At 46.7% G+C, this 26,110-nt stretch overlaps 1 protein-coding gene across 4 annotated transcripts; it reads left to right on the top strand.

Moving 5' to 3' along the window:
* On the top strand, positions 1-21,939 carry Mcur1 (mitochondrial calcium uniporter regulator 1). 4 transcript variants are annotated; one of them, XR_001780828.2, is made up of 9 exons: positions 1-576; positions 5,330-5,449; positions 8,645-8,748; positions 9,247-9,348; positions 10,772-10,813; positions 11,623-11,694; positions 14,604-14,657; positions 15,579-15,889; positions 18,616-20,208. XR_001780828.2 is itself a non-coding variant. In NM_001081059.3 (9 exons), exons 1-9 carry the CDS (start codon positions 219-221, stop codon positions 18,669-18,671), a joined length of 1,023 nt encoding a protein of 340 aa, NP_001074528.1. In that variant the 5' UTR covers positions 154-218; the 3' UTR covers positions 18,672-21,939. The 4 variants fall into 4 exon arrangements, 2 of the variants coding, with proteins under 2 accessions (XP_006517046.1, NP_001074528.1); XR_003950490.1 differs by having other exon boundaries at positions 14,519-14,657; positions 15,775-15,889; NM_001081059.3 differs by having other exon boundaries at positions 154-576; positions 15,775-15,889; positions 18,616-21,939.
* The last annotated feature ends 4,171 nt before the right edge of the window (positions 21,940-26,110 follow it).

The following is a 26,110-nucleotide window of genomic DNA, read 5'->3' as shown; positions in this document are numbered from 1 at the left end:
CGGCAGAGGGCAAGCCTGGAGGAGCCTGGCTGGGGCGACCAGACTAGGGGCGAGGCCAGGGAGGGCGGGGACGAGGCCCGCGGCGATGGGGAGGAGGCGTGGCGACGGCGGAAAGGGCAGGTCTGCGCGGCGGCCCACGCTCGCTCCCGAGGCGACTCGGAGTCGGGGCCGCGCGGGAGCGACCTGCGTGCGCGCTCGGGCCTGTGACCCGCTCGGGGATGGACAGCGGCTCCGTGGCGGCCGAGCGGCCGAGGCGCACACCGAGTCGCCAGCGGCTCCCGTCCTCCGGCTGCGGAGTTCCGGCGCGCCCGGGCGTCTCCACGCTGCCCGGTGGACGAAGCTGGCTGAGGCCTCGCGGACGGGCGGCCCGCGCGTCTCCGCTGTTGTTCCTCCTGCTCGTGCCCTCCCCGCGCCTGGCCGCCACCGCCACTGCCACCGCCCCGCGTAGGACGCTGGCTGAGCGCTCGCGCCCGGGGCTCGTTCTCCCCGCGGCCGCGCTCGGCGCCGGCAGGAACGCGCTGGGCCGTCTGCGGCTGGGCGCCCGGCGTGTGGCCGCGCTTGCGAGCAGCCGGAGAGGTGAGAAAGGACGGAGGGAGGGAGGGACAGCGGGTCACACAGGTGACCGGGCTGTAGCCACGCCGCCAGGGCGAGGGTTCGCAGCCCAGAGCCCCGGTGTCCTGGCTCCGGATGACACGCGTACTCGGGGCTGCCCTTGCACACCTGTTGGAGCCAGGGAAAAGTGGAAAAAGTGCTAGAAGCCGGTGCATTCAGGACCGAGGGGCGCAGATCCCTGAATGAAGAGATGACATTTCGTTTTGATTCCAAACTATTGATTCATTCATGGCCCGCTGTCGCCCATTCTCTGCCTGGCACTTTACTAGCTGTTTCGGGTAATTTGTTCAACAAAATCTTTTCTTTCCGGAGCTTACTTCAAGCAAGATATGCAGCAGGTGTTTTTCTATATGACTACACACACTTATCCATGCTAATTTTACTGTACTAATTTGACAGATAGTATAAAGAAAAATAGAGGCTTTATGTTTAGACTTGAAGAACTCTGTGCGTTTAAATTGAGTGACCAGAGCTTTGATGTGTCATTTGGGTAATTGAAGGAGGCGAGGGACACCGCTGAACTGCATAAGAAAGTAAACTAGCTGGAATGTGCTCACAGTAAATAGTAGATAAAATCTTATCGCACAGGCCAATCAGCAAACGTGGCTTAATTACTTCTTGAGTAACCTGTTTCTGGCCATTAGTGGCCATATGCACCCATGCTTTGGTTGTCTGTATTTTTTTTTCTATGAGAATTACCTGCATCTAAAATTTAAGAATACATATGGCTAGAGGAGAAACTCCTAATAGTTCTGAAAAATGAAGGACGCTTTATATGCAGATAGGAAAATGAGCAGTGAGCTTTATGCCCGAGTTTTGTAGGATTGGGAGTTGGAGATCTGTCTGGTTTCTTTTTCCCATAACTTGCCATCCTGTGTGCTCTTTTCATTGGTTCTGCCTTGAGACCAGGTGAGAACTGTGTAGCCCGAGCTGGCCTCGAACTCACAGAGATCCCTCGTGCCACCTAAGTACTGGGACTAAAGACTGGGCTACCACACCCCTGCTTGCTGTAGTTTTCACAAGCTGTTGTTGCCTGCCAATGTGTTTGCTCATAATTTATGGTTTGGGAGCAAAGAAGGAGGTTCTTTCTCGTTGTGTTAGCAAGATCGTGCCGTTTTAGTGTTAGGCTCCGTACATCTTAAGGGACACAGCAGAAACACTAGGAAACTTTCGTGCCCCCTTTTAAAGCCATCAGCACTTTGCTCCTTTATTCTTGGCCCCGGGGTTGTTAGTTTGGCTTTGTGCCTGAGGTCCACAGTGGGACAGATCTACCTCAGGATGGTGTGCCTTGAAATTTTGCAGTTGGTTTCTAGCCTATTCAAGGGTATCTTTGGACTTCTTTTACAATTATGGATTTTAATACCCTTTGGCTATGGCGAAGGAAGGTCTCCAAAAAGGAGAATTACTCCTTACATTCTAACACTCCTCAAGTTAATGTCTTCCTGTTGTGATTCCTGGGAATTCAGAACTACTGGGTCCTCAATGTGACAGGGCAAGGTGGCATTCCCTTTCCTCTCGGGTTGAACTCCCATTGGCAAGTAGCCAGCCCTTTTCCTTACTTTTTAGAAGCCAACTTTCTTGAAATAAGCTTGCTATTTCTGGTTGTTTCTGGAAAAAGGAAAAGAAAAAAACCGTAAACGTGCCAACCACTGCTAGCAGTGGTGGTGTGTGGGTCCGGGGACCCAACTCAGTAAATAAAATACTAGAGCAGGAGGACCAGAGTTGAGGTCCCCAGAGCCCACATAAATACTAGGCTTCGCAGTGACCTGACTGTCATCCCAGCACTCAGAAGGTACAGTTGTGGGTGATCTCTAGCAGTATCCACGAGCTCTGGGTTCAATCGAGAGATGTTACCTGAGTGAATATGGTACAGATTGATCGGGAAAGATGCCAGACATTAATCTGGGGTGTCTACAGGCAGGCACGCATACGGTACATATGTACACGTGTGAATGACCGTGTGGGTGCTGGGAATCGAAAGAGCAGCCGGTGCCGTTAATTGCTGGGGCTTCTCTCCATCCCTTGTTATGATTGTGTCTTAGTCTTAGTGAACAGACATCATGAGCAAGGCAACTCTTACAAGGGCAACATTTATAAGGGCTGGCTTACAGGTTCAGAGGTTCAGTCCAGTATCATCAAGGTGGGAATGTGGCAGCATCCAGGCAGACATGGTGCAGGAGGAGCTGAGAGTTCTACATCTTCATCTGAAGGCTGCTAGCAGAAGACTTGCTTCCAGACAGCTAGGATGAGGGTCTTAAAGCCCATACCCACAGTGACACACCTACTCCAACAAGTCCACACCCACTCCAACAGGCCCACACCTTCTAATAGTGCCACTCCCTGGACCAAGCATATTCAAACCATGACAGCTTGTTTTTGTTCTGCTGTGTAGATACAGTAGAGTGGGGATGACGTTAGTGTTATAAGTCCCAGAAGTTGCTGTCTCATTAGAAACAAGGAAATGCAGGCTGCAGTGATCCTGCCATTCACGGTAGGCGTTTCTCCACCTCATAACCCTTCTGGTGGACAATTGACAGGGGTCACATATCAGATGTCCTGCATAGCAGCTGTTTACATTATGATTCATAACAGTAGCAAAATTACAGTTATCAAGTAGCAGTGAAATCACTTTATAGTGAGGGGGTCACCACAACATGAGGAACTGTATGAAGGAGTCACAGCATTACGAAGGTCGCGAACCACAGTCCTAGACTCATGTTTTCTAGCACTTGGCCAGGGGGATCGTCCAGCTGAGAGCTAAGATGATTGCGGCCACCTAGGAGGGCCCCTTGAGGAGCGCTTTCATTTATGCAACACTTGTTGAATCGGTTAGATGGGCCTTGGGGATGGGTGTGGGGGACTCTTCATGATATAGATCAGGCTGGCCTCAAACTCCCAATGTAGCCAGGGATGACCTCCAACTCCTGAACTTCCTGCTTTTTCCTTTATGCTGGGATTTCAAATATGCACCACCACCCTTGGTTCTATATGGGGCTGAGCATCGGATCCAGGGGCTCGTGTGCACTAGGCAAGCACTCTATTGACTAAGCCTCATCCCCCACCCTAGACAGTCTTCCGGTAACCTTACAGAGCGGCTTCTAGTCCTGGACTAGATGTGCATGGTCATGGAAAAGCCCCGGGGTAAAGTGAGTTCAAACCCATGAACAGGTTACTGGAGAGGGTCATAATCTAGGTCCGACGTGTTGTTACAGTTTAGTTACAAAGTGTAAAATTATTCCTAGCTTCTTGTGTGGAGGGCCTTCTGAAAATGCTAAACTGAGGGTAAAAAGGAAAGCAGCCAGTGTGACTGGGAGGAAAAACTCTTCATAGTAGAGAGACCAAAGCCCAATTCAAATCAATGAAAAAGCTGGCTCAAGAGAGGCTGGAGCTGGGCATGGTGGGCCTGGTTGTGTGTGCCTTTAATCCCAGAAAGGTAAAGGCAGACAGATCTCTGTGAGTTTGAGACTAGCCTGGTCTACAAATCCAGTTCCAGGACAGCCAGGGCTGTTACACAGAGAAACTCTGACATGGGGGGCAGTGGAAACACTTGCTGCTCTTCTACAGAATGTGAGTTTAGTTCCTAACACCCACATGGCGTGGCTTACAACTGAGTTTGTTTGTTTGTTTGTTTGTTTGTTTGTTTTTGAGACAGGGTCTCTATGTAGCTCTGGCTGTCATAAAATTCTCTTTTGTATACCAGACTTTGAACTTACAGAAATCCAGCTGCTTCGGCCTCCCTTCTGCTGGGATTAAAGGTATATACCACCACACCTGGCTATAAATATTTTTTTTAAGTAGACAAAACACTTAGGTAGACATACCTTCACAAAAGATAATCCAGATGTCCAATAAGCACATGAGAAGATAGGACGCAACATCATTTGAAAAGTACAGGTGAAAGCCACAACAAGGTACTGTTTGTACCTAGTAGGGTGGTGATAATTTATAAAGCAAGCATCGTAACAGGAGTTAGCGAGGACGAGGAGAAATTGGGAGCCTCCTTGCCTGCTGGCAAGTAAGAAAATTGGTGAGGCCTCTTGAGAAAGAATCTGGCAACTCCTTCAACGCAGTTCAGCTCCCAGGGATACACTCGAGAGGACTGAAGCAATGGCCACGGGACCATTCAGGAGAGCCACAAAGTGTAAGCAGCCCGCATCCTTTAGCTCCGAAGTGGATGAACACTGGTGATGCTGTCCCATGGAGTATTCAGCGACACAGAAATAAGTGCTGGCACGCTCTGCCATGTGGATGACCAATAAGCACCATGCTAAGCCCATGTTTGACTTCATGCATATGAAATCTACAGAGTACGCAGACAGCAGGGCCTAACTCGATCTCTGATTGTAGTAATGAAGAGTGGGGAAGAAGGTTGGGTGCTGGCTCAAGCCTGTCATCCCAGGACTGTCATCACTGGGTTTGAGGCCAGTTTGTTCCAGGTTGGTCTGGACTGCGGAGGGAGACCCTGTTTGACACATATGGCACACTGGCTGAAGGGTACTGTTTCCGCTTGGGATGGAAAAAGTTGACGGGAAAATGAGTGAACTACTCTAACTATACAAGAAACAACCGGATTTCATACTGGGTTACATCCTATGTGTGGCTTCTGGCACTGCGCTAACAGGGTAGGTTTCTGCGGTATTGAAACATAACCTGTAGCCTCAGATGGCTTTTGCTTACTGCTGAGTTTGATCTTAGCTTCCTTCCTTTTCCCTTCTAGAGCTCAGCCTGTCTGCTAAGTGCCATCAGCTGGAGCACAGAAAAGAGAACTTGCCCCTCTCTGTGAGCCGGCAGCTCTACTTTGACACCCACGCTCTGGTGTGCTTACTTGAAGCAAATGGTAAGTCCCCTGCCTCACTCCCCCGACCTTGGATCAGTGCAGCTGACCTAAGTGTTTCTCCTTTTGATTTTTAAGCCTTCAGGAAGGTTTTGGTTGGGGTTCTGGTTTGCTTTCTGTTGCTGTGGTAACCACCATGACCAAAACTAACTTGGGAAGGAGAGGGTTTCTTCGGCTTATATGTTACAGTCCATCATTGAGGGAAGTCATGACGGGGAACTCAGTAGAAACTGAACTTGAGGCTGTGGAAGAATGATGCTTACTGGCTTGTCCCCGCTAGCTTGCTCAGCATGCCTGCTTAAGTAGCCCAGGCTCACTTGCCCAGGGATGACACTGCCATTAGTAGGCCTGGCCCTCTTAGATCAATTAGCGATTTGAAAAATGCCCCCACAGACATGGGGTTGTGTCATGGAAGCAGTTCTTAAGGTTTGTGCCCTCTGCCCAGGTGTATGGAGTAGGGAGACAAAGCTAACAAAAGCCTCTTTGTTAAGGAGAAAGACACCTATGTATTCTAGGCTGGCCTCTAACTTACTGTATAGCTGGGGGTGACCTTGAACTTCTGATCCTCCTGCCTCCACTTGGGATTACAGACATGATGTACCAACTTACACAGTTTATACAGTGCAGGGGAGTGGAGTTAATACATGCTAGGTAAGCACTGTCTCAGTCAGGGTTTCTATTCCTGCACAGACATCAGGACAAAGAAGCAGGTTGGGGAGGAAAGGGTTTATTCAGCTTACACTTCCACACTGCTGTTCATCAGCAAAGGAAGTCCAGACAGGAACTCACACAGGGCAGGAACCTGGAGGCAGGAGCTGATGCAGAGGCCATGGAGGGATGCTGCTTACTGGCTGGCTTCCCCTGGCTTGCTCAGCTTGCTTTCTGATAGAACCCAAGACTACCAGCCCGGGGATGGCACCACCCACAATGGCTTCTCCCACCCTTTGTCACTAATTGAGAAAATGCCTTACAGCTGGATCTCATGGAGGCATTTCCTCAAGGGAGGCTCCTTTCTCTGTGATAACTCCAGCTTGTGTCAAGTTGACACACACAACCAGCCAGTACAAGCACCTACAAATTTAACTGCTCTCCTCACCCCGTTTAAGGACGGTTTTTGCTTTGTCAATACAATGGAGACTTTTTAAAATAGCCTCTCTCTGTTGAAGACAGTAAGTCCACTTTTGCTTGTTTTTGGATTTGCTGGTGGTTTTGTTTTGTTTTATGTGTGTTAACTGTGGCTGTGGAGGGTTCTTCCTTGCAGCACGTGGTTCTGGGGATAGAACCCTTGTCTTCCATCTTCCGTTTTGACACCAAGCACCTTTCTGCTCTGAACCATCTCATCTGTCCCATGTTGGGTTGTGGTTTGTTTTGTTTTGTGTGTGTGTTCGTTTCTTTTCTGTTTTTTTAATTTTTAAGCTTTGTTATATTTTTATATATGCATGTGGGGAGGGTGCCCTCAGATGCCGGAATAGGGCATAAGGTACCCCAGAACTGGAGTTGCAAATCGTTGTAAGCTGCTCTAAAAGGGTGCTGGAAACCAACCTCAGGTCCTCTGCAAGAGCAGAAAGCTCTCTTACCCAGGGACAGAAAGCTAAGCAGCATGGGACCTGACTTCAGATCCCTAGCACCCGCCCGTGTAGACAGCCAGGCATAATGATGAGTCTGTAACCCAGCATCAGGAGGGGAGACAAAAGAGCTCGCCGGCAGCCCTCTGCCTGTGTAAGCAAGCTGCAGGGCCGGCGAGAGGCCATACCTCAGAAAAGTAAGGTGGAAAGTGACGGAGGAAGGCCCTGTGCTATCAGCCCTTGGCCTCTCTATAGACATGCGCATGCACGTACTCATACACAGAGCAAATGGCTGCCCTTGGTTCCCTGAGCGTGCACTTGGAATATAGGATATGATCTTATAATTAATACTCAGAGAACTATGCTGATTACTACTCTGTTATATGCCACATGTATTCTCCATATCAGGCTTTGAATTAACATAGAGCATTTAAAGTAAACACGCCTGTGTTCACTTCACTGAGTTTATCCAGTCGGACACATTCATGTTTGAAAAGCTTCCCGCCGTAGGTGAGCTGCAGTGGTCACTGCCTCAGGCAGACACCCTGGCTCTCTGTGTAGCTGCAGGAGTCCTGCCTGCCCTCCCTCTTCAAGCTCCTGTTGCACATCTGCACCACAGACATAAAAAAAATCCCAACAATCCTTTTGATATCAAATGCAGCAAGGTAGATAGTATGTAGTGACATTTTTTGAGAACTCTGGAATTTTGGCTTCTTTTTAAAAACACAGAGATATAAGAATGTGCTCTCGTTTTAATCCCAGGTGTGGAGACACAGGGCTGCTTCAGACTGTCCACAGCAGCTGACTGTGATTTGCCTCATGCTCTAGCAGAGGCGTGGTCTTGCCAGCCTTAGATAATTTCTGCAACTGTGTGGCATTTGGAATTCTGGGAACTTTTCAGAGGGTATATAAGTGCTAGAGCCTGTGTAGGTGGTATTGGTGGTTTGTTGCTGGTTCAAGGGGTTGGTGGTTGTTTTTTAAGTAGCCGTGGCCAAAGAAGAAATAAAAGGAAAGAAACTAGATTCAGGAATTTTCTTAATTCCTTTCTCCCCTCTATCCTTGTTTCTCTTCTATCTGGTGTTAGGGGGTGAAACTGGGGGGATAACGGGTGGGAAAAAGAAGAGCCCACAAAGTAGCAAAAATCAGCTGCAATCGTGGACTTTGGAAAAATGATCAAACACTATGTGATAGTCTGTTCAGCTTTTCTCATCGAATGAAACAGCAGGCCTTTCCACCAAATTGTCTTTTTCAGGCTAGAATGTAAGAGAAAAGTAGAGATGAGAAGCAGGTACATGTAGAGTTGTGTTGATAAGCAGAAATGTTCCTGCTTTTCTTGATTCGGAGTCTGAGGACAGCATTAGAGATGAACCTGGCCACTGAAACACTTGCAGGTGTTTCTGTTTTGTCTATCTTTACACACACACACACACACACACACACACACACACACTTTTCAACTTGCCTTTGGACACTATCTCCTGTCTGGAAAAGTGTGCTCTTAACAATATTCTTATGTCCTCTCCTCCCACCTACCCTAAACTGTAGTTGCTCAGATACATCTAGTCCCTGAAAAACATCCCTGACCACCCACCTGTATCCTTCTGAGTCTGGTTGTTTCTGTGTGCTCGCCTAGGGTTTACCATTCAACAAGCAGAAATCATTGTGTCTGCACTGGTCAAGATCACAGAGACCAACATGAACATCATCTACAAAGACATGGTCAGCAAGATGCAGCAGGTAACGTAGGCGGGGCTGGTCTATGTGGGAGGGGGGAATCCAAAAAGAGGGTATTACCTGAAAAAATACTCAAACCATTTTTTAGATGACAGTCTCTTGAAAAGTGTATGGTCATTTTAACCATAGTTCAGAGGCTAAAATGGTAATAAAAATATTTCATCAAAGCCGTTTAGTTGGTCATTATGGCTTCTGCTTGATGTTCACTATGCCTGCACTGACTCTTCCAGGCAAGCTCATGTTAATGCCGGGAGGCATGGACAGGACTGTAGGTGACAGTGTCCTGTCCCCTGCGGTCTCCCTCCCTCTAAAGCTGTGGCTTACTTGCATTCACTGCAGACGAGTGTCCTTCTCCTTATCTTCCCACTTTGGAGCAGAGGTGACCATCCCAGCCTCACACACTGCTCTGGTTTCTTTTTAGCCCTGTTAGCAGGTAGAGGGGAAAAGCGTTGGGTTTGGGGGCCAGACTAGATCCCATGTGCCACTCTTCTCTTTTTCTAGGAAATCGCTCTCCAGCAGGTATTATCTAAGATTGCTAACGTGAAAAAAGATATGGTCATCTTGGAGAAGAGTGAGTTTTCAGCCCTCAGAGCAGAAAATGAGGTAAAACTGCGCAGCCAGGCGTAGCATTCTTCATGTTAAGACATTAAGCTACACACACCTAGAAGGGCACAAGAAATAACTCACAGTGACTGTTCAGAGTGTGCACTGCTGAGCGCAGCAAGATGAGAACGTTCCCAGCCCTGGAAATCCTGCCCAGCCTCCTGCCAGTTCCTCCTCTCAGGAGGAAACCACGACCCTGGATGATTAAACCTCCACTGAACCAGTCTCGCCCATCCTAGACCTCTGTTTGATGGATGCCTTTCAATAAGAGAACTTCTGTTTTCATTGTCGATGATGCTGTATTAATATGCACATCATTCTAATGTGTGGATAGGAGGACTTCCAAGTCTGCAGAGTTAGGATAGGCAGTTATATAAAATACCCCCTTTCCTACCAAAGGCAAATAGATAAATAAGTAAATAGTATTTCCTTTTAAGTTTTTTTATGTTTAGGAGCGTTTTCCCTGTATGTATGTCTGTGCGCCACTTATGTGCCCTGTCCACAGTGGCCAGAAAAAGGTGTCAGATCCTCTGGAATTGGGGTTACAGATGGTTGTAAGCTACTGGGTGGGTGCTGGGAACCAAACCTTGGTCCTCTTAACCACTATGCCATCTCTCCAGCCCCATTTTTTTTGTGTATATGTACGATGTGTGTGTATGTGCATGTGTGTGCTCCACAGTATTCAGACCTTGTGGGGCTGGGTTTCTCCTTTCACCTGTCCATGGGTTTTGGAGATCGAATTCAGGCTGTCAGGCTTGCACGACCAATGCATTACCCACCGAGCAATCCACCAGCCCACTTCCTGTGTCTTTAAAGTGTGGTGTGTGGCTTAGGGGCATGCTGTCTTGGCATCTTGCTTTCATCTTTAGTCTTAGTGAAGCCCTGTACGGAAGAGCCATTTGTTGCCTGCTGAGTTACAGGTGTCCTTGAACTTGGCTCGTAGGGGGCAGAATTGCAGAAAGGAAAAGGGAAGGAGGAATTAAAAGGAAGACAGGGTCCCTGAATGCAGATGTGTGTGTCACAAACAGTTGTTCCTCATTTGATGTGACCCCCCCAAGAGGACGTCAGACTGCTCTCCCAGTCTGCACATGCATTAATGGGATGACTGTAAACGGGGTTTTTGTTTGTTTAGTTGGTTGGTTTTGTTTTTAGTTTTTTGAGACGAAGTCTGACTTTATATAGCCTTGGCTAGTATTTGACTTTATAGACTTTATAGTCTAGGCTAGCCTCAAATTCATTGCACAGTCCTCCTGCCTCAATGTCCCGAGAGCAGAGAGCGCAGGCTGCAGCACCCACCCAGCTCAGGTGGTTCCGTGTTGTGTATATAGTCGCATTGTGGTAATGAGGCCATTGGTGAGCTTGGGCTTAAATGTTTACCTCTGTCACGTGTCCTTGACTTTTCTTCTTTTTACTGTGTTTTTAGAAAATAAAACTTGAACTGCACCAGTTAAAGCAACAAGTGATGGTAAGTTCCCCTTTCTGTCCTCTGGCATATATGAAAGTGAAAGTATATATACTTATTAGTAGATTAAAGTCACAAGTACAATATAGGTACTGGAAAACTCAGCTCTATGTGGAATATGCATAATATACTTCCAAAGCACACGTCAGGTGATGTTTTGACGACCCGTGTCTGTGGCCACATTCGTTAACAAGATTGCATTGTGGGAATATTTTGCTTTCTTAAGATATGGTCTCCCTGTGAGCAACTCCAGCTCTCCAGCTCCCTCTGTGTCTCTTGCGTGTGGGAGCTTACAGGCCTCTGCCACCAGGCCTGCTAAATCATTGTAAACCAAAACTCCTCTAAAGTAGCCTTCCCTGAGACCCGTCTCGGAGAGGGTGGCTCTGTAGGATTCTATGCGGGTTAGATGGTTGCTAGCCCAGCATTTGGTTACTTCAGGAAAGAGCAGTGGTGTTAGAAAAGATGTAGATGAGCCTTAGTGAGAAACCTTCTGCTGACTATTTGTTCCTTTGGTCAATCTTTACTTTCTAAAATGCTCTAGATAATTTTATTCACACATCATAAGCAGTTGAGCCCTACGGGTAGTGCTGACATTTGGGTCAAAGGGGACTGTGCAGATAACCACAAGGGCTAGACACAGAGCTGATTGGAGACGTGGCTGACCCTGAGTCCCAGGACACCAGGAGGCCTGGCTCCATGTCTCTGACCAGCTCCCATGGGAGAAGCAGCGGGCAGTCCCAAGCTTAAGTCTCAGAAGGCTCAGATCTCTTACCGTGGCTTCTTATTCTCTTTGTCCTCTGCCCTCTGACCAGGATGAAGTGACCAAAGTCCGGACAGATACCAAATTAAACTTCAATCTAGAAAAAAGCAGAGTAAAAGAACTGGTATGTTCCTTTATTAAAAGTAAATCATTAATTTATTTCTTTTTAGACTGGAATGCTTGTTGAAGTCTTACTCTTATATGCAAGACACAAATATCATTAGACACTTGTAAGAGTTCACAACTTGATTTTAAATTCTAATTGCATTCTAGATCAGGACTTAAATTTAGTTTCACAAGTAACATTTAAATTAAAACGTCAAACAGAATTTGAAACTTTTATTTCAAAGATAATAGAGTGTATGTTACACAGATGTTTATAAGACAGTTACACTCAGTCGTAATCTATTAAATGCTGATTTAATCCCCACAGCCCTAACTGAAGTTAGCTGATTTTATGACTTAGGTAATATTACCATCATATTACATTCTACATTGAACTTTGATAAAGCTTATTTCTACATTGTCTTTTAAATGATATGAGTAGTTGTGTGTTTCAATAGATAGATGTTGCGTTATTCTGGTGGGGTTGGTTGGTTGGTTTTTGTTTTGTTTAGCTTTTTCGCAGTTCTGAGACTCAGACTCTAGGCTTCATACTTTCTACTGTGATACCAGTGACACAGAACCCCCGACCCCTCACCCCCCCCACACACACTCTCTTTCCCTGGGCTACAGTACCCCTCCACACTCTATTGACTTTTTATTCCTGTCTGAGTTCTCCCATCTTCTTGCTCAGACCCTCCTTAGCTTGAGTAACATTAAAGGTACCTTTGTTACTTGTGGCGTAAGAAGGCTAGGGCGTGTGGAGCGTTTTTTTTTTTGTTTGTTTGTTTGTTTGTTTTTTTTTTTTTTTTTTTTTTTTTGCAGTAGCAAGACACGGCTCCCATGCAGAGGAAACCGCACAGCTCTTCCTGCTCTGGTCACTGCTGAGTTCGTCTTCAGTCCTTATGTCCCAGTGATGCCTGAAGCTAGAACTCAGACAAGTGTGTGATCGCATCTGAACTGCCTTGCATTTCAGCGGTTACACTGAGCTTTGTTACCCGGAATAATGGCTGTCTCTAACGTGATGCTGTGGGGTCCCAAGGATCTAGTCACGTAGCCTATAGAAAGCTTCCGTGAACTCCTTGACTAGTGTCTAAAAGAGAAACTCTTTGCTAGGTTTTGCTGTAATTCACTTGGTTTAGGAAGGTAGTGACGTGGTTGTGCAGAACCGGGGTGGAAAGAAATATATCTCAGAGACTGGGAGAGCTCCAGGGAGTAGAGATGCATAAAAAGTAGAGGATTTACCAAGGGAGGGAGCCGGCATCAGTGCCCTGAAGCACAAGGCAGGGCTGCGTGGCACCACTAATAAATGTCTGAGCTCCGTAATGCAGACGCAGACAAGGGATTGGAATTCTTTATCTTTTTGGTAAATTAGGACTAAGGTTGTGACTCGGTGGAAGAGCACTTAACTGGGCATGTGCAGAGCTCTGGGCTTGATACTCAACACAGCCAACAAAAAAATAGGCTGTGGTAATATTTACAGCAGATTTCTACAGCTGGTCCAGAGGTCCAGGAGATAGAGCCACAGATATGTGGTTTTTTTTCAATTGTGACATTGTGGAGATGTAGGCCTTTCTTTTCCCTGAGTATTTGCTGCACACTGCACTCTGCCCTCTGCTGGTGATCTGAGGAATTGCACTGATCTGAAACCCAACTTATGTAATCAGCTAGGTTCCTTGGTCACGGGCTGGTCCTTAGTTCAGGGTTCCAGAGTTCGGGGGCGTGTTTTTACTTCTGACCACTGCATTTTTCCATTGATTGCTCCAGTAGTTTGAAGACAATATTTTATAGGTATAAATTTTTAGGTACTTGAAGGGCATCTAACATTTTTCCTGATAACATTGTTGTCTTTAAACTACAGGTTGTACAGGTTGCCCTTTGCTAAGTTAGATACTAATGCTCATTACTATGGAAACATGTCTGATTTTTATTTTATTGTCAACAGAGCAGTACTAAGTTTTTTTTCCTAGCATTAATAGCTAACAGCTTTCAGGGACGTTGGGCTGCGGTTTCCCACAGCAGAGATTCTTTTGAGTGTTGTTAAGACAGCCTGGGAAGCCTTGCTGGGTCTCGTGCATCCATGTTATTCTTTACAGCAGTAATATATCTTGTTACAGAGTTATATTTCTTGAGCTATTTTTTCCCAATATTATACTGCTTCTATAAATGTCAGTGATGTCTGTCATACTTGTAGTTATGGGAGTATCATTCCTAAATTAAATGGTGCCCCTCCCCTTTATCAGCCCTTCCAAACCCGAAGGCACATAGATCTACACCCATATTCATGGGACTCAAGAAATGCTGTTCTAATCGTAGGCAGGACCCAGTGATGTCACAGCCAAGAGATTTTAAAAAAATAAAATAAAACAAGAAAGAGAGAAGAGAAGTGGAAAGGGGCCACACACCACACCATCAATGCCTTGGTTTCTTTCTGGTGCTGTGAGAAACACCATAACCAAAGGCAGCCTGGGGAGGACAGGGTTTATTTCCGTTTACAGCCTGTAGTCACCATCGGAGGAAGTCGGGGCAGAGACCTGGAGGCAGGAGCTGATGCGGAGGCCATGGAGGGATGCTGCTTACTGGCTTGTTCCCCATGGCTTGCTCAGCTTGCTTTCTTAGAGAACCCAACCATCAACACAGTGAACTGGGCCTTCCACATCAATCATGAAAACGCCCCCCAGGCCAGCCTGGTGAGCCATTCTCACAACGGAGGATCCGTCTTCCCAATGACTCTAGCTGTGCCCGGGTGATATTAAGCCAGCCACACAGTCAGTGAATATAAGAAGCTTAAACTTCAGAGAAAGAGCAGGCGGGCAACAGTGATCAGGGTGTCGGTCTCCTGTTAGATGTTCCAGGACACAGTGAGGACTGCGTGTTTAAGGCACCGGAAGGAATGGATGAGACTCTAAGCATGCCGCATGTTTGTTTCAGTACTCGCTGAACGAGAAGAAGATGCTGGAACTGAGGACTGAAATAGTGTCGCTGGTAAGGACTTAGGTTGGATTTTCTGCTACTGTTTTCGTCTTTGCCTCTCCCTGTGCTTAGTTTTTAACCAACGTCTGGCATGTCACAGGACGATGTGCACATTTAGTTGGGGATCTTTTTCTTTGTAAAATATATGCATGAGTTACCAGTTACCATGAATAACAATTTTATGTGCATAATTTAGTATCATGTTTTAAAGATGCGTGTGTGTGTGTGTGTGTGTGTGTCTGTGTGTGTGTGTGTTTCTTTCTGTATATATTACATAGCTTAGCAGGAGAGTGTGTCTGTAGCTTATGGGATGGGTGATACCCATATTGTGTTGCCTGGGGCCTGTGCTTCCAGATCATCTGTAAGACAAGAGGACCTTTCTCTGGAATGGCTTCATTTCCTCATTATTTGCCCACATTGGTATCCATAAGAAACTACTTGTGCTTGAATTTTTAGTAAAATATTCTCAGTGTTTATACGCATCAGGATAACAGCCAGGGTCAGTGCCCACTGAGGGTTAGATGTGCTGCCTGGAGTTGCCTTATGTTTGGAGAAGGACATAAATCAGCCCCTGGTAGCTGTGCCTCATGTTAATAAAATACTTGATGTCTGACCTGTGCGAGAAGACAGCCTGGAACAATGTGACTAGAAATAGTATCAAGACAGCACTGTCGCTGTCAGATCTAAGGCCGTGTTCATGTGTCGGCAGAACTTTTGAGTCCACCGTCCCCTTCAGGGGCTAGCCAGGGACCACACATCAGTACCATCAAGGCCAGTCTGGCCTCCTAACGCCACAGCAGCTTAAGCAGTCTCTGGTTCTCAAAACCTTTTTCATGGAGGTCATCACCCTTGAGTCTCTGGATAGCTCTTACAGGGCAAGACCAGTGATGGGCTGTTGGTTTGTTTCATTTCTAATCCCCTTTTTCCAAACAGAACAAAACTGAGACAGGGGACATTAAGGGCCCTGGGCAGTGCACTGTGACCTGAGGACATCAGAGCCAAGACTAAGTCCCAGCTCCAATTCTCAAACCAGGACTACTCGCACTGAGAAAGAGCTCCGGGTCGGAGCACCAGGGACCCCAGCGGTACCCACAAGACTCTAATGTTCTCAACCCCTTTGCTTTAAAAGCATGCCCAGCAAGACAGAGCCCTGACTCAGACAGACCGGAAGATAGAGACGGAGGTGGCTGGCCTCAAGACGATGCTGGAGGCGCACAAGCTTGATACAATCAAATACTTAGCGGGTAAGGCGCTTCACGTCCAAGTATTCCAAACAGTTGAAAAGAACGTGGTCGTTGTCCTTAAGCACGCGGAGGCAGGCTGCACATGGCATTGGCCGACGTTTCTCCTGCTCTCACGGTCTTGTCAGCACACCCTGCGGTTCCCAGTACTCGGGCCTCCTTTAACTTGCAGTTCTCTTCCTTAGTAGTTAAGACACCATTGTACTTTATAACTGATGGGACCTTACCTTTGTGACGATGCTGTCCTTTCTCTATGGTTTAGGGATTCCAGTGAAGTAGTACAGGAAATAGTGTAGAAATAGAATGGAAAGCCTGTGTTCATTGTCCTTCATTGGTGACACTTTAGGGGGACCTCTGTGTGCACCTGCAGAGGCCGGAGGGTGACATGGCTTCCTTGCTGTGTTTCGCAGGGTCTCTCCGGGATCCGGAGCAAGGCTGACTGACGCCTGCAATCCTATATCTGCCCTCTGACCCCCACCCATACACACAGAGCAGAGCCAGCATTCCTGGCTTACGTGCGCAGCTTCTCACAGGGGTTCTGGGGACTCAGAGTCAGCTCGCAGTCACGGAGCCATCTCTCCAGCCACAGGGCAATCTTGTAGAGACGCTGTCTTAGTCAGGGTTTCTATTCCTGCACAAACATCATGACCAAGAAGCAAGTTGGGGAGGAAAGGGTTTATTCGGGTTACACTTCCATACTGCTGTTCATTACCAAGGAAGTCAGGACTGGAACTCAAGCAGGTCAGAAAGCAGGAGCCGATGCAGAGGCCATGGAGGGATGTTCTTTACTGGCTTGCCTCTCCTGGCTTGCTCAGCCTGCTCTCTTATAGAACCCAAGACTACCAGCCCAGAGATGGTCCCACCCACAAGGGGCCTTTCCCCCTTGATCACTAATTGAGAAAACGCCCCACAGCTGGATCTCATGGAGGCATTTCCTCAACTGAAGCTCCTTTCTCTGTGATAACCCCAGCTGTGTCAAGTTGACACAAAACTAGCCAGTACAATTGACCCCTTGTCAACTTGACACACAAACACATCACTAGTAAGCCTCAACCCTTACATTCTTATTCATCCCCAAGATTTAAATAACTTTAAAAGTCCCACAGTCTTTACATATTCTTAAAATTTCAATTTCTTTAAAATATCCATCTCTTTTAAAATCCAAAGTCTTTTTACAATTAAAAGTCTCTTAACTGTGGGCTCCACTAAAACAGTTTCTTCCTTCAAGAGGGAAAATATCAGGGCACAGCCACAATCAAAAGCAAAAGTCAATCTCCAACCGTCCAATGTCTGGGATCCAACTTACGATCTTCTGGGCTCCTCCAAGGGCTTGGGTCACTTCTCCAGCCATGCCCTTTGTAGCACACGCGTCATCCTCTAGGCTCCAGATGCCTGTACTCCACTGCTGCTGCTGCTCTTGGTGGTCATCTCATGGTACTGGCATCTCCAAAACACTGCATGACCCCTTCAGTCCTGGGCCATCAATTGCAACTGAGGCTGGACTTTCACCAATGGCCTTCCATGGCCTCTCACAGTGCCAAGCCTCAGCTGCTCTGCTCAACTCCTTCATGCCTTCAAAACCAGTACCACCTGGGTGACCCTTACACATTACCAAGTCCAGCCACAGCACAAGGTACAACTTTGGCTATATCTGGAACACAGCCACTGTGCTCTCAGAAAACACTTCCCAGAAGATGTCACCTCAATGATGCTGGTCTCTTCTTAATCACCGCTAATTTCTTAGCTCCAGCTAACCAGAATCAATAGTCCCAGTAATGCAAAGTTTTTGCTTTAGTAGTTCTGGTATCTTGTTAATCACAGCTGATTCTTCAGCCCCAGCTAACCAGAACTACAGAATCTTCACAATCAAAACAGCAATGGCCCTGAAAAGAGTCTTTAATTTTCCCTCTGAAATTTCACAAACAAGACCTCCACCTTCTGCAGTGTTCTCAACATTATCTTCCAAACTCCTACACAACATCTGACAGAGCTTTTAACAACGGATAGATCTTCAAGCCCAAAGTTCCAAAGTCCTTCCACAGTCCTCCCCAAAACATGGTCAGGTTGTCACAGGAATACCCCACTCTGCTGGTACCAATTTGTCTTAGTCAGGGTTTCTATTCCTGCACAAACATCATGACCAAGAAGCAAGTTGGGGAGGAAAGGGTTTATTCGGGTTACACTTCCATACTGCTGTTCATTACCAAGGAAGTCAGGACTGGAACTCAAGCAGGTCAGAAAGCAGGAGCCGATGCAGAGGCCATGGAGGGATGTTCTTTACTGGCTTGCCTCTCCTGGCTTGCTCAGCCTGCTCTCTTATAGAACCCAAGACTACCAGCCCAGAGATGGTCCCACCCACAAGGGGCCTTTCCCCCTTGATCACTAATTGAGAAAACGCCCCACAGCTGGATCTCATGGAGGCATTTCCTCAACTGAAGCTCCTTTCTCTGTGATAACCCCAGCTGTGTCAAGTTGACACAAAACTAGCCAGTACAGACGCTGTTTTTGCTTTTGTAATTTTTAAGCCAAAGAAGGAATACTTTATTGTTTTCTGGCCTTCAGTATGAAGTTTCCAGGTCCTGACTGGCCTGAGAATGGAAGAGCAGCATCCTTACTCAGTAGCCAGCATCCCTCCTCGCTTGCCCTCGAAGTGCCTTCTGACACCTGACACAGTACAAAAGAAACCCCCTTCAGGGGCTAACAGTGTTCTCCATTGTTCTTTCTTACAGGGTCTGTGTTTACGTGCCTAACAGTGGCTCTGGGATTTTATCGCCTGTGGATATAATAAAGTGTCTATTTAAAGACATTTTCATTGTTTTGCCATAAGAGTACCAGATTGTTATACCACCCACCCAACTCCCCCCTTTTTTATTCTTGTTTCAAGTTTTAATCCTAATTCGACTTCATGCATATTATTTATTTCTGTGCAAACTGTGGATCCGTAACCAAGGTGAAGAAAGTTGGGATTTCTGTGATCGTTCTCCGGAGCAGCTCTGTTTAGTTGGCTTTTTGGCTGAGCCGTGTGGATGGACCACACTTTCAAGACTCCTTTCAGGCGAACCTGCAGCATTTGACAAGAAATAAATGTACTCTCTACAGCTTTAAGCAGTTTGTAAGGTGGAGAGCGTGGGAAGGCATGTGGAAAACAAGGTAGCTTTAAGTCTAAAGAATCCTTGGCATCAGCCCAGAGCCCTTCTGTGCCTGACCAGCAGCCGTTCCCCACGCAGTCTTGCCTCTGCTGCAGCAGCTGCAGTGTTAATGATGCAGGACTCGCCACACCTTAGGGGCCTTTGTCTCTGGGTTCCCATTGTCTTAGTAACATTGTTAATGTGCCTTGCAACTGGGAGTCTAGGTACCTAATGAAACTTTGTGACTTTAGCACAAGTTCTCTTACTGCTGCCACACCTGCCTTTCTGGTTTTGAGACAAGGTCTTGCTTTGTAGGCCAGGTTGGCTTTGAACTCACTATCCGGCTTCAACACCACCGTGCCCAGCCTCTACCTTTCCGAATGCTAGCCTTCCCTCTCCCTCTTCTTCCTCTTCCTTCCCTTCCTGATGTGGGAGTCTAACACCACACTCCTGGCATTATCTACCTAGAAATCTTGTAATTCTTGGAATGAAACCCTGCTTCAGTGTGTGGTTTGGAGTGAACTTCCTTCTGGTGTCCACCTGCTTTGCCTAAGATGACACGCGGCACTTCGCTCCTATGGGCTATCTAGACAGTGTGCACGCATTTAGAATAAGTACACTTTTCCCTGTGAGCGGCTCAGGTTGTCACTTGCCCAGTGAGAGAGCCCCAGTGCTTGGCAGTGCCCCCCTGTGCATTGACTTCTTCTGTGGTAGCAGACACCCCCACAGCCGCCTCAGCTCTCCATCGGAAACAGATAGGTCCTGGAGCAGCTGCAGTTATTTTGGAGAAGTGCGTTCTCTTTTCCTCTTTAAATTGCTGGCACTCGGATGAGAGTGAGCATTTGGGAAGCAGTGACACTGGGGGACCCTTCCTGGCTTGCCCCACACAGGCACAAATGCACAAGCTGGTGCACATAGTGCAGAAACCACAAGAGACCGCGCCATCGGATTGGTGGAATAAATCAGCCCTTGTCACTGTTCCAAGCACACTGCTAAAAATAAAAGCTACCTTTTGTTCCTTGGCTGTAATTTCCAAGTTTGAGAAACCATTAAGTTCTTGCCTCATTAGAAAACATTTGCGTAAAAAGATTCTGAGCCCCACATATTATGGAAATCGAGTGCTTTTGTATTAGAACAGTATCACGGTGAAACAGAAGTTTATCCTTTCCAAGAAGACAAAAAAAAAAAAAAAAAGTCTTAACCACAGTTGACTGCTTGATGTCAGAGAAAGGGCTCAAAGCCCACATACTCTTAATAAAGACCAACTCCTGGGAGGAAAGAGCGCCGTGTGCAGTTATGTTTTACAATAAGGGCTAACCTGGGTAGGTTAAAAACAGGGGATACCTTTCACCGTGTCCTGATAAGTATTCTTTAAGAAACACATCCTTATGTCTGCTTGAAGTGCTCTACACCACAGCAGGCTATGTGTGATTTTGTTCTAGCATTCTTTGTAGCACCCTAATCGTGTTTGGCCTTAGAAAACGATGTCACTGAGGGTGTGGGTGGTGTGCATATCTGAAGTTTAAGAGAGTCTAAGACTCTGTCCCCTTTATTTCCTAATAAAGTTGGAAAGAATTGATCTATAAATGTACATGTCCCCGCTGTCGCTGCCATAGACATACATGAATGGTGAGGATAGTGTGACCAGACACTGTACTGAACCTCCATGAAGCTGCGGAGCTCTTAGGAGGGACCTGGCAGGTTTCCAGGCAGCAGCCTTGAGTCCAGCCTGTGGGGACCTTTGCAATAGCTGTACAGGGTAAGAGTCCAGTGGGTGGACTTCCTTCACTGTCATCATACCTAAACTGTTCCTCTGCCTTCCTGCTAGGCATTGCATTTTCTGTCCCCTCTTTTTTTTCTTGTGGTACTTGCTGGGGATCAAACCCACTGGCACAAATGTTCTGTCATCTTGCCTCAGCCTCCCAAGTGCTGGGATTACAAGCATTAGCACGGCAGCACAAAGCTCCCTCTGGCTTTTTTAAAAGAGCCTTAAGCCCAGTTTCACTCCTTGCCTGCATACTTTTGCTAAACTCCTTTGGGGCTTTTTACTGGAGACACTTGCTTTGATTTTCGGTATTGCTTTTAGTCTCCTGGCTGCTTTTCTTGCTTAGTATCTGGCAACACGATTTTCCCTTCAAGTATGCCAAGCAAGTCAGTTAGAACGCCACAGTCAAGAAGAAAGGCCTGACTCGAGGCGGGTGTCTTGCTGGAGTCTGTCTCTGAACGCTTTAAGCACCAAGATTCTGGGGGCAGCAAGCCTGGCCTGGGTGGGCCTGTGCTGTGCCTTGGTACCATCTTCCCTCGATTTTCCTTGACCCTCCTTCCCAAGCTGATACGGCAAGTACTTTGCTTCCCCAGCCCTGTGTGCTGTGTGCCAGGACTGGCAGAGCCTACCCTAGAGAACTTGGGACTTCAAGGTGACCAAGTTGTTACAGCTTTTATAGCACTAAAGAATAAAAGCGGGTTAACCAGGAATAATTTATTCTATATGTATGTAAGATCTTTGAGAATGTTTAGCCCGGTTGAAATTGTATTCAGGAAATATCTTTTTACAGATTTGTACTTAACATTCCTTCAGTGATAATCCAGATAATTTTGTAATCCTTTTATTGCTTCAGCAAGTATGCAGTTGTATTTTATCATTGTATAGAGTGAATCTATTTTATTATCTAAGATAACAGATTCGTGTTTGTGTGGCTAATGCGCCTTTCCTGTGGTTCAGGAGGAATGTATGAAGCTAGACCATACCTTCTATCTTGAACAACAGTATTGAAGCTGTTAATTCTACCCATTGTAAAATGATACCATTCTATTGCCTCGGGTAAATGACAAATAAATTTAATACCTAAAAAAAATTTGTATTTACAGAGAAAATATATTTGAAAATGAATGTCTGATTTTCAAAATAAATTTTATTTGAAAGAATTTTCTTTCTTAACCTGTGTGTACAGTGTTTTAAGTCCCTGTGTGAGGAGAAATGATACAGCTACTATGAAGGGGTTAACGAAGGTAGGAAAACACAGGAGTCTAGGGGCGTCAAGAGTTCCCTCCTCCTCTGTACCTCACCTTGTCCCCGTGGACAGACTCATCTCAGACCTACTAGTACAGCACTGAGTACCTTCTGTGGGCAGTCCTGGTGACCAGAGAGTCCCTTCTGAAAGGCCACAGTGGTGCTGAAGTTAGCCCTGGGGCTGGGGAGCAGCCAGCAAATTCTCTACCTGAGAAATGTCCCTCCGGGGTGGGACTCCTCGGGCTGACCTTGAGTCAGGAATGGCTGCCCTGGAGGCTTTCACACGGAGGGCTTTGGGGAGGTCAGGAAATGGAAGGTCAGGACAGCCAGGAAACATCTTGTCGAACAAGACTCCGCTTCTCCAACCAGAAATCTTTCACCAGAATTAAGACAAAGAAACTAGATGCCGCCAGGTGTTGCCAGGTTTTGGGGGCTTTTTGTTTTTGTTTAGGTGCTTGCCAGGGATCAATCTGGGACCTCACACCTGCTGTCCCTCTCAGCACTTAGGAAACTGAGGTAAGGGACCACCAGAGATTGAGGGATACAGGGTAATGCCCCGTTCCAAAGAAAGAAGAAACTGGTTTAAGAGCAAGCCACGGTCCCTCAAAGAAGAACAGCCGGTGGGTGGGGCAGGCTGAAGCCCTGAGCACATCTTGGATCCGGCTTAGTATCACTGGGCACTGTTTTATATTTTGCTGTGGACTGCCTCATCTTGCCCAGCCCCATTCAACAGCACTAGCAAAGCAAAACCATTGACTGGGGACTTGGATTTTTCCCAAGAGTTTGAAAGGAAGGTATTTTCTAGACATGGATTTCCAGTGTCCCTGATTGCTATCCTGCCAGACACCGGTCTCCCTCAGCCTGATTGCTATCCTGCCAGACACGGGTCTCCGTCAGCCCTGCCGTTTCCATAGAAGGTCCCTGCTATGGAGCCACGAGGCCATGAATCAAGGGGCTCAGGAGATGAGCTAGGCTGCCTGCTACCACCAGCATCAGCATTGCTTAGTGAAAGCCAAGGGTATTCTATCTTACGTGGTACACAAATATGCAGGTAAGTGTGCATGTATGTACACATCCATGTGTGTGCATGCAGCATGCACATGTATGTGGGAGCCAGTGATGAACACTGGGTATCCTCCTTAATAGCACTCTAGTTTTTTTAAAAACAGGGTCTCTTACTGCAGCTGAGGCTCAGTGAGATTCAACTACTGTCTGGACAGCAAACCCCAGGAATCCTCCTGTCTCCACTTCTCTAAGGCTGGGGTCACAGGCACTTTTCCACCGTGCCTGGCTTTCTGGTGTGCATGCTAGGAATCTGAACTTAGTCCTCCTGTTTGTGCAGCAAGCACTTCACTGAGCTGTCCCCCCAGCACCACTGGTAACTATTTTTAGGCCGTTTTAAAGCTTAAGTGTCTGCAGCATATAGTGATAATCAGCCCCTGACTTGAAACCAAACTTTTTTTTCCCCTCAGTGCGCGCGCTCGGATGTATCATTAAACCCCAATCACCTGCTGCTCGTTCTGTAATTTCAGGTCAGCTTAGTATTAAAGCTCAGGAAGCTGTGCTTGGTTGCAGGTTCAACCCTGTGCATCATTTCTGCTCCAAGTGCCCTTTGTCAAAGCTCACTCGCCATCCCCAGCCCCCTCACACCCCCCAATGCCAATACTCCCAGGAGAAGACACAGCTGCTGGCTTGGTGTCACCTCCCTTCCAGCATGGACGTCAGAATTGTCCTCTCTTTGGCATTTGTGTATGTGTAGGTATGCATGCTGAAGCACACATGTGAACGTCCGGACAATTTAGAGGAGTTAGTTCTTTCCTTGTACCGTGTGTCCACCCCTGGACCCGCACACAACTCCAGTTGTTAGGTTTGGCAACAATCACCTTTATCCACTGGAGCTCTCTTGCCTGCCTTGAAGTCTTTGCCTATCCCAGTATTTTTTATTACCCTTACTTTTGTTAGGAGGAGTGCCGTGGATCTCCTGGAGAGACAATGTAACAGTTTCTCTCTAACCTCAGGAGTCACCAGGGATGGAAACCCCTAGTGGTTAACACTTTCTAGGGAAAAGATAAAGTCCAAACGATCAATATACTTAAACATAGGAAAACACCTACGAGGGTTTGTTTATTTATTTTATGTCTTTGAGTACACTGTTGCTGTCTTCAGACACACCAGAAGAAGGCATTGTATCCCATTTTAGATGGTTGTGAGCCACCATGGGGTTGCTGGGAATTGAACCCAGGACCTCTGGAAGAGCAGTCAGTGCTCTTAACCACTGAGCCATCTCTCCAACGTAAGAGGGCTGTTTTTAAAAACATTTCTATCAGTATATGTGTTCAGTTGTCCACAAAAAAAAAAAAAAAAAAAAAAAAAAAAAAAATCCTATACCTAATGGCTTTTGTTATTTAATGTGATTTGTGTTATTTAGGATGGAAATCAGTGATCCTCTGCTCAGTGGAACCAACAAGGAGCACTGTTGTATAACAGTTTCCTCCTAGATTGAAACATTCTATCCTACAGGAATGTTCCTTAAGACAAAAGGTAAGGAACTCAAAGTAACTTCAGGAAGCCTCCAAAACTGAGCAGATTCACTAAGCCCCTCCCTCCCCAAGAGGAAACACTAAAGATAGCTGAGAGCCACTCAGATGAGCCAAGCTGCAAAGATACTCAGACCAGATCAGCTGCTCTGGAACAAGCAGGAACCAGTAGAGCTGGTGTCCAGCCACAGTTTAGACCAACTGAGTCACCTAGAAAGGACATTCTCTGTTGAAAAGCCTGCAGGCTGTGCAGTGGGTTGTGGGTTCCCATCTTTATGAGCTGTCACGGGTGCTGGGGTGAACTTAGTGATGCAGCTGTCTTTGAGTCATTTCTGCGCCTGAAAGTCACCCATATTGCAGTAGGTAACACCAATAAAACTCATTGATTCACCAAGTTGGACTTTGGTACTATCTGTACTTTGGTGTGTCATGGGTTCTCTATCTATAGTAAGTAGATGTGTGTGTGTTGCCTCTTCCCATGAAAACTCTTGTCACGGGAACGCTTCATCTTCCCAGTCTTACTTCCCTCTGTGTTAGCTTTCAGCTTCAAGCTGAAGGTTTTCTGATCACAAGAGGGCTGCCCCAACTCCAAGTGTCATATCTCAATATGACAGGATTTAAGATAAAAGGGGGAGTGGCTTTTCATCCCCGTAAGTGTCACAGACCAGGACTGAGTACACAGTCAAAAGTGAAGCCCTAATTAGCATTTTCAGCCTCTTTGGTAGGAATTGGGCAAGTCTGACATGGCTAAAGATGGTTGTTAGGTTGGGGAAACAGTATTGGTTACAATGTCACAAAAACAAAACTAACTGCACACCACGGGAAGCTGCACAATCTGCATGAAGTGGCCATCCCTTAGTGGTCACAAACACTTCAGAAGTGTCCCTTTTAACAACAAAGGCGTGGGGGTGGTTTTACTTTATTGTTTCAACAGTGTTTTTACTAGCTAGCTCTTCAATTACTTTATTTCAAGATTTATTTTTATTTTCTGTGGTTGATTTCAGTTTTGCCTGCATATATGTACAATATCAGTGTGCAGTACTGATGGGGGCCAGAAGAGGAGAGCTGGAGTTACGGACAGTTGAGAGCCACCATGTGGATGCTAAAACCAAGCCCAGGTCTTCTGAAAAAGCAGGAAATGCTCCTAACCCCTGAGCCATCTGCTCTACCCTAGTTCTTGATTTTTTTTTCAAAATTATTTTTCAAAATTGACTAGTTTTCACATGACTAGTTTTTTAAAAGCTTGCCATAATCCTGAATTAACTTAGATTGTAGAGGGAGATGCTTATAGCGGGAGAGAGTAAGTTCACACATGCATTTGGGAATTTCTCAAAATGTCGGATGGTGATATATCCTCACCTTTGGTGTGTTATTTTAACCAGAGAGCTTGGTGCTTTGGTAGGATTCCCTTCTGTTTAGAGGGAGGAGGGAGCAGTGGTCTTCCTTCACTGGCCACGTGTGGAGAGATGCGCCTGTGTGCCCACCATCCCTGTCCTCATGGATCTATGTTCTTGCTGAGCCCCCACCCTGCAGGGACACACACAGAAGG

Source organism: Mus musculus, chromosome 13 (genome assembly GCF_000001635.26).
Source record: "Mus musculus strain C57BL/6J chromosome 13, GRCm38.p6 C57BL/6J".
Taxonomy (NCBI): domain Eukaryota; kingdom Metazoa; phylum Chordata; class Mammalia; order Rodentia; family Muridae; genus Mus; species Mus musculus.
This window is presented reverse-complemented; position numbering and strand designations above follow the sequence as displayed.